Source organism: Phocoena sinus, chromosome 5 (genome assembly GCF_008692025.1).
Source record: "Phocoena sinus isolate mPhoSin1 chromosome 5, mPhoSin1.pri, whole genome shotgun sequence".
NCBI classification, from domain to species: Eukaryota; Metazoa; Chordata; class Mammalia; order Artiodactyla; family Phocoenidae; genus Phocoena; species Phocoena sinus.
Window position 1 is genome coordinate 19483575 of NC_045767.1, and position 12281 is coordinate 19495855.

The following is a 12281-nucleotide window of genomic DNA, read 5'->3' on the forward strand; positions in this document are numbered from 1 at the left end:
ATGGATAAAGAAATTATGGTGAATATATATATATATACATACATATATATGTGTGTGTATATATATATATACACACACACACACATACAGTGGAGTATCAGTCATAAAGAAATTATGGTGAATATATATACACATACATATATATTTATATATATATATACACACACACATACAGTAGAATATCAGTCATAAAGAAATTATGGTGAATATATATGTGTGTGTATATATATACACACATATATACAGTGGAATATTAGTCATAAAGAAATTATGGTGAATATATATCTGTGTGTGTATATATATATATACACACATATACACAGTGGAATATTAGTCATAAAGAAATTATGGTGAATATATATATACACATATATATGTTTATACACACACACACACACACACACACACACACACACACACACACACAGTGGAATATCAGTCATAAAAAAAGAAGGAAATCTTGCCATTTGCAACTGGACCTAGAGGGCAATATGCTAAGTGAAATAAGTAAGATAGAGAAAGACAAATACCATATGATCCCTCTTACATGTGGAATCTAAAAAAAAGCTCACAGAATACAGAAAACAGATTAGTGGTTGCCAGAGGTGAGAGTAGGGGGTGGGGGAAATGGGTGAAAGGGGTCAAAAGGCAAAAGAAAATAAAGTGCATTTGGCCTTAAAGTTGGGGGGGAGGGGTTCATGCAGACGAGACAGGGGGTATTGAGGGCATGATGCCTTTATCCGTCACTACCACCCAGCTTGTCTATTTTTATTATTTTTAGCCACATAGGTTATCACAGGGACCATCCAAATGTATTTTCCAAGAATGTCCAGGGCCCACATATGCATCTGCTGTTAGTATATTAGAGTACCATCAGAAAGTTAGCTATTTATGACTTTCGAATGCCACTGGACCTACACAGACACTTAGGTGAGTTTATCTCAGCTATTTCTCAAAGGCAATGAAGTCCACTCTTTGGAAAATACTAGAAAATGAAGGTTGATTTCTTGGTACTTCAAACCCAACATGCCCAGAAACGCATCATCTTCCCCTATAAACCAGTTCCTCCTCCCGTATTCTTTATCTCCCACTGGCTCAGTTAATTGCCCAAGGCAAAAACCAGGCATCATCCTGGATTCTATCCTCTCTCACCACCCACTGCCAAAAAAACAAAAACAAACATGTGGATCTTGGCTTGTCCTAAAGGTAAAGCCTACCTAGTCACCAATAAAGATTATATTCTAAATTTTATTACGGCTTGCATCGTTTAGTGGGTTGAATTGTGTCCCCTATGAAGACACGTTCAATTCCTAAGCTCAGGTACCTGTGAATGTGATCTTATTTGGAAATAGGGTCTTGACGAATGTAATCAAGTTAAAATGTGATTACACTGGATTACAGTGGGCCTTAATCCAAGGAACAGTGTCCTTGTAAGGGGAAAACTTAGACACACAGACTCACGGAGAGAATGCCACATGAAGACAGAGGCAGAGATTTGAGTGATACAACTACAAAACAAGGAATGCCAAGGATTGTTAGCGATCACCAAAAGCTAGGAAAAGACAAGGAAGGATCCTCTCCTACGGCCTTGAAAGAGAGCATGGCCCTGCCAAACACACCAGTTTCAGACTTCCAGGCTCCAAAACTGTGAAAGAATAAGTTTCTGTTGTTCTAAGCCACCCAGTGTGGGGTACCTTGCATTGGCAGCCCTAGAAAACTAATATACATCAAAAGATGATCAAGTAAAAAGTGTGTGGTTTCATAAGTCAGACACAATAATAGACCCATCACATTAGATCCTTAACCTTGAAGTTCTGCACTAAGACTAATGCTACCAGAAATAAGCAGCTACAGGTGAGTGACCCAGAACTGAGTCTTGAGGGCAGTCACGGTGTGAAGCTTCCCACCACGAAAGAGTATTAGATAGTATAAAGACAAAAGAAGAAAATATTTCTTAGGAATGCTAGCACTACAAAATGTAAGCAAATTAAGTAGATAAGCAAATTCCAAGAGAATATGTATAGACTATGCTTGTCTTCGGGGTGAATTATGAAGTGCTAACCATCCAGGAAACAAAACATCACTAATACTTCTACTACTGCCTTGATATCTCCATTCCCTGAATTCCTTTTCTTATCACCAAATAAATCACACTTTACACTTCAGTCTCTGTACAAGTTTGCCAGTAATTCTATAATTAGGGTTAATATGAACTTTCATAATAAACTCAATAAAATATTTTTTATATCTACTGAAGTCTTTTGAGAATGCAGTGATTAAAATAGAAGTTGAAGTATCACCAGGTACTCATAAGCGACCAGAGATACTCACCTAAGATTCTCAGAACTCAGTCATAAGAAGATATTTCCCTTTTACCTTTACTAATTTCCTCAACAGACTGAAAAAAGGAGATGGGTTCCCTCTCCATACACTTGCCTCCCAAAATAAAAAACCAACCAATTCTAATGACCCACTAATTAGAGAGAGGACAAGAGTTATTTTTAAGGTTTCATGTGACAAGTTAAAAGTGTTAACACAAGTGAGATCTTTATGATGATAGAATAGTTCTGTATCTTGATTTTGGTGGCAGTTACACAATCTACACGTGATAAGATGACACAGAACTATGCACACATATTGTGCCAATGTCAATCTCCTGGTTTTGATAGTATACCGTAATTATGCAAAAGATCAACATGGAGGAAACACAGAAACTCTCTGTACTACCTTTGTAACCTCCTATAAATCTATAATTCTTTTGAAATAAAAGTTTTTAAAAAAGAAATATTCTGTGGCAAAAACTATCATACATTAAGTGTTACGTTTTAGCTACTACAATAGAAAAATATAATCAGTTATGGCAAAAGAGTGAAAAGGGGTATGCTCTTTTAAATAAGATGATCAGTTACTACATAGACTCCATAGTGAGTTATCATTCATTGATGATTCACGGTCAGATTCTTCCTCCTGTTTATAATTTTACTTTGCTTTGTACTAAAAAACATCATAGTTCTAAAGCATACAACTTGACTAAAAGTAGGAAAGAGCCTTAAAGTAGTGGTAGATGCCAAGAGAAGCCATTGGCATTAAAAAATAATAATAATAAAGTAATAATCTACCCAGGAATGTAAAATATTCCCATTTGATGAATGTCACCAGTTCACTTCCAAAAGAGCCTCAGGAATATCTTGAAGGAATTAACAAAGTATCTGGTAGGTACATTAGATGAAAAGAATAAATCATTGACCATGTAGGTACGCATGTTTTCAAGATTTATGGTACTGGTTAATATTAATACTTAGGTTGTGATTTTCAACACTATCTACCAACATTGTATACAATTAGTTTTTCCCTTCCATAAACATACGAGAAAGTTAGAAAGTATTTCTTTCCATTTCTAAAAACAATAGATATTAAATATAATTGTTTGGGATCATATAAATAAAGAAATAAGCAGAGGAAAAAAAAGAAGAACTAAAATTCTTGAAACGATTCTCATATATACACACAATACAAAACTGCTTAATACAGTTAAATTAAAGGACTCTAATTTTAAGAGCTATATATTCCATGCTCTGAAGTTAACACATTGTTTTGACCCCAAAAATAGTAATAATAAATCTCTAAGTCTTTACCATAACTCAGTTTCACATTACCTGATAGTTATCACTGACAAACACATTCAGGGGTGACAGGACAAGTTGCAGCATGGTCTCCCTAAATCCTTTTTTCATTTCAAAACATAGTCTTTCCAAAAAAGCTGTAGGACACTCAGGGCCATCAGTAGTTCCATGCTAAAGTCAAGCAAAATACGATAATCAAGATACAGATAAAGACCAAGGAAGTACAGGAAAATAAAAATTACATTTATACAATTAAAAGACTCATATTTTACAAGGAGAAACAATGCTTACTGACAAAAAAAAGTATTCTGTCCCCAGAAAAAGACATTAGGTTCACTAAGCACCAGAGCTGATTCCTTTCCCGTGCAACCCTAGAAACATGACATGGACCCAGTATGCAGCACAATGCTCTAGGGCCACACCCTCCCTATCTGGCCTGGCTCCAATGGCCATGGGTTCTTTGGACAATATAATCTGATTTCAAGTCAGCCCCAAGAGGCCCAAGGGTCATCCTTTAGAGTAAACCAGGATACTGTGCTGAATCCAAACCTCTGACACAACTCAACCTCCAGGGTCAAGTCTGAATCTTGATTTTGTAATAGGTCTAACATCCCAGACTGGTCTGGAGCTAGAGATAAAGGCTAAAAAAATGTGAAGTCCTAGGACATCAATCAGGCTAACTATAAACCTAGCAACTCAACAGCATGGCAAAATGTTCTAAACTTATATAGAACAGCAAAGAAGGAACTAAAGTGAAAGAAGAAAAACAGAATGGAAAATCATCAGTGATTGGGTAATTATACTATGAAAAAAATAATAAACTAGCTTTATAAAGATAAAAGGATAAATTCAGAAGTGTTTTTGAATGTGAATTTTTTATGTAAGTGTGCACACACAGACACAGTTTCCTATGCTGAGTGGATTTCATAATAAACTCCAGACTATTTCGACACGTAAACACTTACAACAGGAAGACGCCCGTGAACTTTGTGCAAATTAACAAGTACAGTAATATCCCAAGGACGCAAGGTAAGCGGATGAATTGACTTGGCTGAACTTTCATTTTCTTTTTTGTCATTTTCCATTCCAACAGCAGTCCACCCAGAGCTGGATGATGTTGACAGTGACAGAACAGGACTTGAAATAACCTCTTCAAAATCCATATACATGTCATCTTCCCCAAAGTAGTTTTCCTACAAATATTAAGAATAAATTGCCATCAAAAGAGATATGTAACAATAACATTTCATCTTGGAGCCTGAAATCTGTAAACTAAGCAATTCTTTAACCTCTTTTAAAGCATCAGTCTATTTCCTTTAAATGAAAACAAGATACATATATTTAAGGCACCCACTTAATACTTAACTACATATATTTAAGCAGCCACTTACTTGGCTGCTTAGCAAATAACTATTCCGTAGAAAAAAAAAAAAAAAAAAAAACCCACAAAAAGTTACAGAAGTTTGTAGTAAAGCTTCATGATAACACCACCTCTAATTACAGCAAAAACTTGCAATTTAGATCCTAAAAGAAACCTATGAAGATTTGAAAGGTTCAGTTGTTTTCAATCTGTGCTTCTCAGAGTTCTGAGGTAATAATACCCAGAGATATCCTTTGAGGGAAGCAGATCAATTCACTAAAAATCAATTTGGAAAAATCCAATTAGCTAAATCTGTAATTTATATATTACAGTTGGAATATTTATCAGGAATGTTTTAACAGCTTTAATAAGAATGCCCCATTTTGGTTACTTGTGACAAAAACATTATAAATAGTTACCAAAACTTCCTTTCACACAGTTCATCCTGGTTTCTTAAGTATTCGAATTTCAGAAGTGTTTCAACAATTAATATCTGGTTTCTTCTGCATCAGAATTTAAATTTCTTTTTTAACTGAAATTCTTTTTCCTTCCTATTAATTCCAAATTTAAATTTTGCCTATTTGATCTGTCAGTAGTAATCAAAAAGTTGTTAAAATATTCCAATTAACACTGTTGACTACATTTGCTCAATATTAAAACCAAGGTAGTATTTTGGTAAATTCTGCATTTTGGTTATTGACATATTTATTTTCTGGCTAGGGTTCTGGATATACGGCCAATGAATATCCTTTCACAGGAAAGGATATTGAAGGGCTTAAGGTCATTCAGTTAATTACTGGCAGGGCAAATATTAAAATCCCAAACATACTGACTTGCAGAACTGGGGCTTTTTCTCTATTCTTTACTGTCATCTGCCTCTATATAATACGGGTCCTACTTAGAACCTGCTTGATTTAATTGTGCTTAAATAACTCCGAAGCATGGACAAATTCAAACACAAATAGAAAGGTAAATAAATATTGGTTTTTATCCTGAATTCCAACATTAAATTTGTAAAACTCAAAATAAATATCTAATTGATTTCAATCAACATTAAAAACCTAGAGTTATTTGGAGCAGTAGTTCTCCCTCAGATCATCTGAGAAGCCTTTTCAAAACATACATGCTGTCCCAGTCCTGGAGATGGGTTCATCAGGTTTATAGTGGCCATGGAGTCCAGAGACAAGTAGAAAATGGAAGTTCCTTTGGTGATTTTACCTGCAAATGGCCTCCAGACCTAATCATCTCTGCCCTACCTCCCCTCCACACAACTTATCTAAGGAGTCAATGTATTCTATTGATGTTTATTAGCTTTCAACATACTAAGAGTTACCAACAAATCATTAGAAATGTTATTTTTATTTTAGCTAATTTTTAATAACACTAGCCTAATAATTTCTTATTTTTAAAAGATTCCCTTGTAGTCTCTTACAATTTTTAACCCTAAAAAAAAAAGGTTCCTGTAGATTCCTACAATTAAAGGAAAAAGATTTTCTTGGGCATAATGTTCAATTTGCTACTAAACCAATCTCCGCTTAATTATCTGAAATAGAAATAACTCATATCAGAGTCTTTAGGGATTACTGAATCTCCAACATAATAAAAGACATCTGCTAAGTTTTATTAAATTGTCAATGACTGTTTTTAAAGAGTTATAAAACACTAGGAGTCTTTTATGCGTTAACACATTTGTACCTGTTGAGTATTATCAACAAAATGTACTTTTTAAATCATAACTCTTTAAAAGCTAGCCTAATGTTAAATGTTTAAATGTTGGTGTCTGATTTAAGTTTTGTGAGGAGTTTTAGTATGTGAGTTCCATCTATAAGAGTTAATTTCTTAAGGATTCACTAAAAAATTACCAAAAGTTTGATTGAAGTATCTGGCAAGTAGTAATATATTATGGTAAACTTTTATGATATTTTAACAGTGAATGTATACAAATATTTACAAATACAAATAAAAATCCTATTTCCATTTTAAACAACCCTAGAAAAAACCATTGGCTTACAGAATTGGGAAAATGTATTCGTCAAGTTTTTAGCATGTATGACATTAAGAATGATAAACTACATTTTCAGTTTACTTACGAGGCCTCTGTAATTTTAATTTCCCAGAAATATTTTATTACATGAGTATCAAGTAACCTAGTTTAAGTAACAGGAGACTCATTTTTTTCCCCAGCTAAAAATTAATACTTATCCAATCATACTCATTCCTCAAAATAAAAAAAGAAAAAGGAAAAAACAGGTATTATCATCAATAGTTAGAAGACAGCTAATAAAATCAGAAATGAAGGAAAAAAACCCTACAAATACTCTGTTTCCAATATTTTTTTTTAAATCAAAACTTGATAGCCAGGCTTCTCTTCAAGACCAATAAAACTATTTTTTAATATTTTTTATTTTTTACATAATTTTTAAAGGTTATATATACTCCATTTACAGTTATTACAAAATAATGGCTATATTCCCCATTAAAACTATTTTTTAATAAGAAAAACATATATGTCATATATATCCTTAATCCATGGTTACTATTTGCCACCACTGATATGCTATCACTACTTAGATTCAGATTTCCTTCTTCCATTAAGAATAAATGCAGGAACATGGCGGAAGAGTAAGACGCGGAGATCACCTTCCTCCCCACAGATACATCAGAAATACATCTACACGTGGAACAACTCCTACAGAACACCCACTGAACACTGGCAGAAGACCTCAGACCTCCCAAAAGGCCAAGAAACTCCCCACGTACCTGGGTAGGGCAAAAGAAAAAAGAATAAACAGAGACAAAATAATAGGGACGGGACCTGTACCAGTGGGAGGGAGCTGTGAAGGAGGAAAGGTTTCCACACACTAGAAGCCCCTTCCCGGGCGGAGACTGCGGGTGGCGGAGCGGAGGAGAGCACAGCAACAGGGGTGCGGAGGGCAAAGCAGAGAGATTCCCGCACAGAGGATCAGTGCCGACCAGCACTCACCAGCCAAGAGGCTTGTCTGCTCACCCGCCAGGGCGGGTGGGGTCTGGGAGCTGAGGTTCGGGCTTCAAAGGTCAGACCCCAGGGAGAGGAATGGGGTTGGCGGCGTGAACACAGTCTGAATGGGGCTAGTGCGCCATGGCTAGCCGGGAAGAATCCGAGAAAAAGTATGGACCTGCCGAAGAGGCAAGAGACTTTTTCTTCCCTCTTTGTTTCCTGGTGCTCTAGGAGAGGGGATTAAGAGCGCTGCTTAAAGGAGCTCCAGAGACGGGCGAGAGCCGCGGCTAACAGCGCAGACCCCAGAGACGGGCATGAGACACTAAGGCTGCTGCTGCCGCCACCAAGAAGCCTGTGTGCGAGCACAGGTCACTATCCACACCCCCGTCCTGGGAGCCTGTGCGGCCCGCCACTGCCAGGGTCCCATGATCCAGGGACAACTTCCCCAGGAGAACGCACGGCACCCTCAGGCTGGTGCAACGTCACGCCGGCCTCTGACGCCGCAGGCTTGCCCCGCACTCCGTGCCCCACCCTCCCCGCAGCCTGAGTGATCCAGAGCTCCCGAATCAGAGGCTCCTTTAACCTGGTCCTGTCAGAACGAAGAACAGATGCCCTCCGGCAACCTACACGTAGAGGTGGGGCCAAATCCAAAGCGCAGACCCCGGAGCTGTGAGAACAAAGAAGAGAAAGGGAAATCTCTCCCAGCAGCCTCAGAAGCAGTGGATTAAATCTCCCCAATCAACTTGATGTACCCTGCATCTCTGGAATACCTGAATAGACAATGAATCATCCCAAATTGAGGAGGTGGACTTTGAGAGCAAGATTTATTATTTTTTCCCCTTTTCCTCTTTTTGTGAGTGTGTATGTGTATGCTTCTGTGTGAGATTTTGTCTGTATAGCTTTGCTTTCACCATTTGTCCTAGGGTTCTGTCCATCCGTTTTGTTTTTTTTTTTTTATTTTAACTTAAAAAATTATTTTTCTTAGGAATTATATTTTCTTTTAATAACTTGTATTTTATCTTACTTTATTTTATTTTATTTTATTTTATCCTCTTTCTTTCTACTTTTTCTCCCTTTAATTCTGAGCCGTGTGAATGAAAGGCTCTTGGTGCTGCAGCCAGGAGACAGTGCTGTGCCGCTGAGGTGGGAGACCAACTTCAGGACATGTGTCCACAAGAGACCTCCCAGCTCCACGTAATATCAAACGGTGAAAATCTCCCAAAGATCTCCATCTCAACACCAAGACCCAGCTTCACTCAACGACCAGCAAGCTACAGTGCTGGACACCCTATGCCAAACAACTAGCAAGACAGGAACACAACCCCACCCATTAGCAGAGAGGCTGCCTGAAATCATAATAAGGCCACAGACACCACAAAACACACCACCAGACGTGGACCTGCCCACCAGAAAGACAAGACCCAGCCTCATCCACTAGAACACAGGCACTAGTCCCCTCCACCAGGAAGCCTACACAACACACTGAACCAACCTTAGCCACTGGGGACAGACACCAAAAACAACCGGAACTACGAACCTGCAGCCTGCAAAAAGGAGACCCCAAACACAGTAAGATAAGCAAAATGAGAAGACAGAAAAACACACAGCAGATGAAGGAGCAAGACCACCAGACCTAACGAGTGAAGAGGAAATAGGCAGTCTACCTGAAAAAGAATTCAGAATAATGATAGTAAAGATGATCCAAAATCTTGGAAATAGAATAGAGAAAATGCAAGAAACATTTAACAAGGACCTAGAAGAACTAAAGAGGAAACAAGCAATGATGAACAACACAATAAATGAAATTAAAAATACTCTAAAAGGGATCAATAGCAGAATAACTGAAGCAGAAGAACGGATAAGTAACCTGGAAGATAAAATAGTGGAAGTAACTACTGCAGAGAAGAATAAAGAAAAAAGAATGAAAAGAACTGAGGACAGTCTCAGAGACCTCTGGGACAACATTAAACACACCAACATTCGAATTATATGGGTCCCAGAAGAAGAAGAGAAAGAGAAAGGGATTGAGATAATATTTGAAGAGATTATAGTTGAAAACTTCCCTAATATGGGAAAGGAAATAGTTAATCAAGTCCAGGAAGCACAGAGAGTCCCACACAGGATAAATCCAAGGAGAAAGATACCAAGACACATATTAATCAAACTGTCAAAAATTAAATACAAAGAAAACATATTAAAAGCAGCAAGGGAAAAATAACACCCAAGGGAATCCCCATAAGGTTAACAGCTGATCTTTCAGCAGAAACTCTGCAAGCCAGAAGGGACTGGCAGGACGTATTTAAAGTGATGAAGGAGAAAACCTTACAACCAAGATTACTCTACCCAGCAAGGATCTCATTCAGATTTGATGCAGAAATTAAAACCTTTGCAGACAACCACAAGCTGAGAGAGTTCAGCACCACCAAACCAGCTTTACAACAAACGCTAAAGGAACTTCTCTAGGCAAGAAACACAAGAGAAGGAAAAGACCTACAATAACAAACGCAAAACAATTTAGAAAATGGGAATAGGAACATACATATCGATAATTACCTTAAATGTAAAAGGATTAAATGCTCCCACCAAAAGACACAGACTGGCTGAATGGATATAAAATCAAGACCCATATATATGCTGTCTACAAGAGACCCACTTCAGACCAAGGTACACATACAGACTGAAAGTGAGGGGATGGAAAAAATATTCCATGCAAATGGAAATCAAAAGAAAGTGGGAGTAGCAATTCTCAAATCAGATAAAATGACTTTAAAATAAAGACTATTACAAGAGACAAAGTAGGACAGTACATAATGATCAAGGGATCAATCCAAGAAGAAGATATAACAATTGTAAATATTTATGCACCCAACATAGGAGCACCTCAATACATAAGGCAAATACTAACAGCCATAAAAGGGGCAATTGACAGTCACACATTTTTAGTAGGGGATGTTAACACCCCACTTTCACCAATGGACAGATCATCCAAAATGAAAATAAATAAGGAAACACAAGCTTTAAATGATACATTAAACAAGATGGACTTAATTGATATTTATAGGATATTCCATCCAAAAACAACAGAATACACATTTTTCTCAAGGGCTCTTGGAACACTCTCCAGGAAGATCATATCTTGGGTCACAAATGAAGCCTTGGTAAATTTAAGAAAATTGAAATCGTATCAAGTATCTTTTCCGACCACAACTCTATGAGACTAGATATCAATTACATGAAAAGATCTGTAAAAAGTAAACACATGGAGGCTAAACAATACACTACTTAATAACAAAGTAATCACTGAAGCAATCAAAAAGGAAATCAAAAAATACCTAGAAACAAATGACACTGGAGACACGACGACCCAAAACCTATGGGATGCAGCAAAAGCGTTCTAAGAGGGAAGTTTATAGCAACACAATCCTACCTTAAGAAACAGGAAACATCTCGAATAAACAACCTAACCTTGCATCTAAAGCAATTAGAGAAAGAAGAACAAAGAAACGCCAAAGTTAGCAGAAGGAAAGAAATCATAAAGATCAGATCAGAAATAAATGAAAAAGAAATGAAGGAAACGATAGCAAAGATCAATAAAACTAAAAGCTGGTTCTTTGAAAAGATAAACAAAATTGATAAACCATTAGCCAGACTCATCAAGAAAAAAAGGGAGAAGACTCAAATCAATAGAATTAGAAATGAAAAAGGAGAAGTAACAACTGACACTGCAGAAATACAAACGATCATGAGAGATTACTACAAGCAACTCTATGCCAATAAAATGGACAACCTGGAAGAAATGGACAAATTCATAGAAATGCACAACCTGCCAAGACTGTATCAGGAAGAAATAGAAAATATGAACAGACGAATCACAAGCACTTAAATTGAAACTGTGATTAAAAATCTTCCAACAAACAAAAGCCCAGGACCAGATGGCTTCACAGGCGAATTCTATCAAACATTTAGAGAAGAGCTAACACCTATCCTTCTCAAACTCTCCCAAAATATAGCAAAGGGAGGAACACTCCCAAACTCATCCTACGAGGCCACCATCACCCTGGTACCAAAACCAGACAAAGATGTTACAAAGAAAGAAAACTACAGGCCAATATCACTGATGAACATAGATGCAAAAATCTTCAACAAAATACTAGCAAACAGAATCCAACAGCACATTAAAAGGACCATACACCATGATCAAGTGGGGTTTATTCCAGGAATGCAAGGATTCTTCCATATACGCAAATCAATCAACATGATACACCATATTAAAAATTGAAGGAGAAAAACCATATGATCATCTCAATAGATGCAGAGAAAG

At 37.0% G+C, this 12281-nt stretch overlaps 1 protein-coding gene across 6 annotated transcripts in view; it reads right to left on the bottom strand.

Moving 5' to 3' along the window:
- KIAA1109 (KIAA1109 ortholog) overlaps positions 1–12281 on the bottom strand; it is a 209065-nt gene that overhangs the window by 124833 nt on the left and 71951 nt on the right. For all 6 annotated transcript variants that reach the window (XM_032632288.1, XM_032632285.1, XM_032632284.1 and 3 more), the window contains 2 exons: positions 4589–4816; positions 3657–3794 (listed from right to left, as the gene is read on the bottom strand). In XM_032632288.1, coding sequence (XP_032488179.1) covers positions 3657–3794; positions 4589–4816 — 366 coding nt within the window. The remainder of the gene's footprint in view (positions 1–3656; positions 3795–4588; positions 4817–12281) is intronic.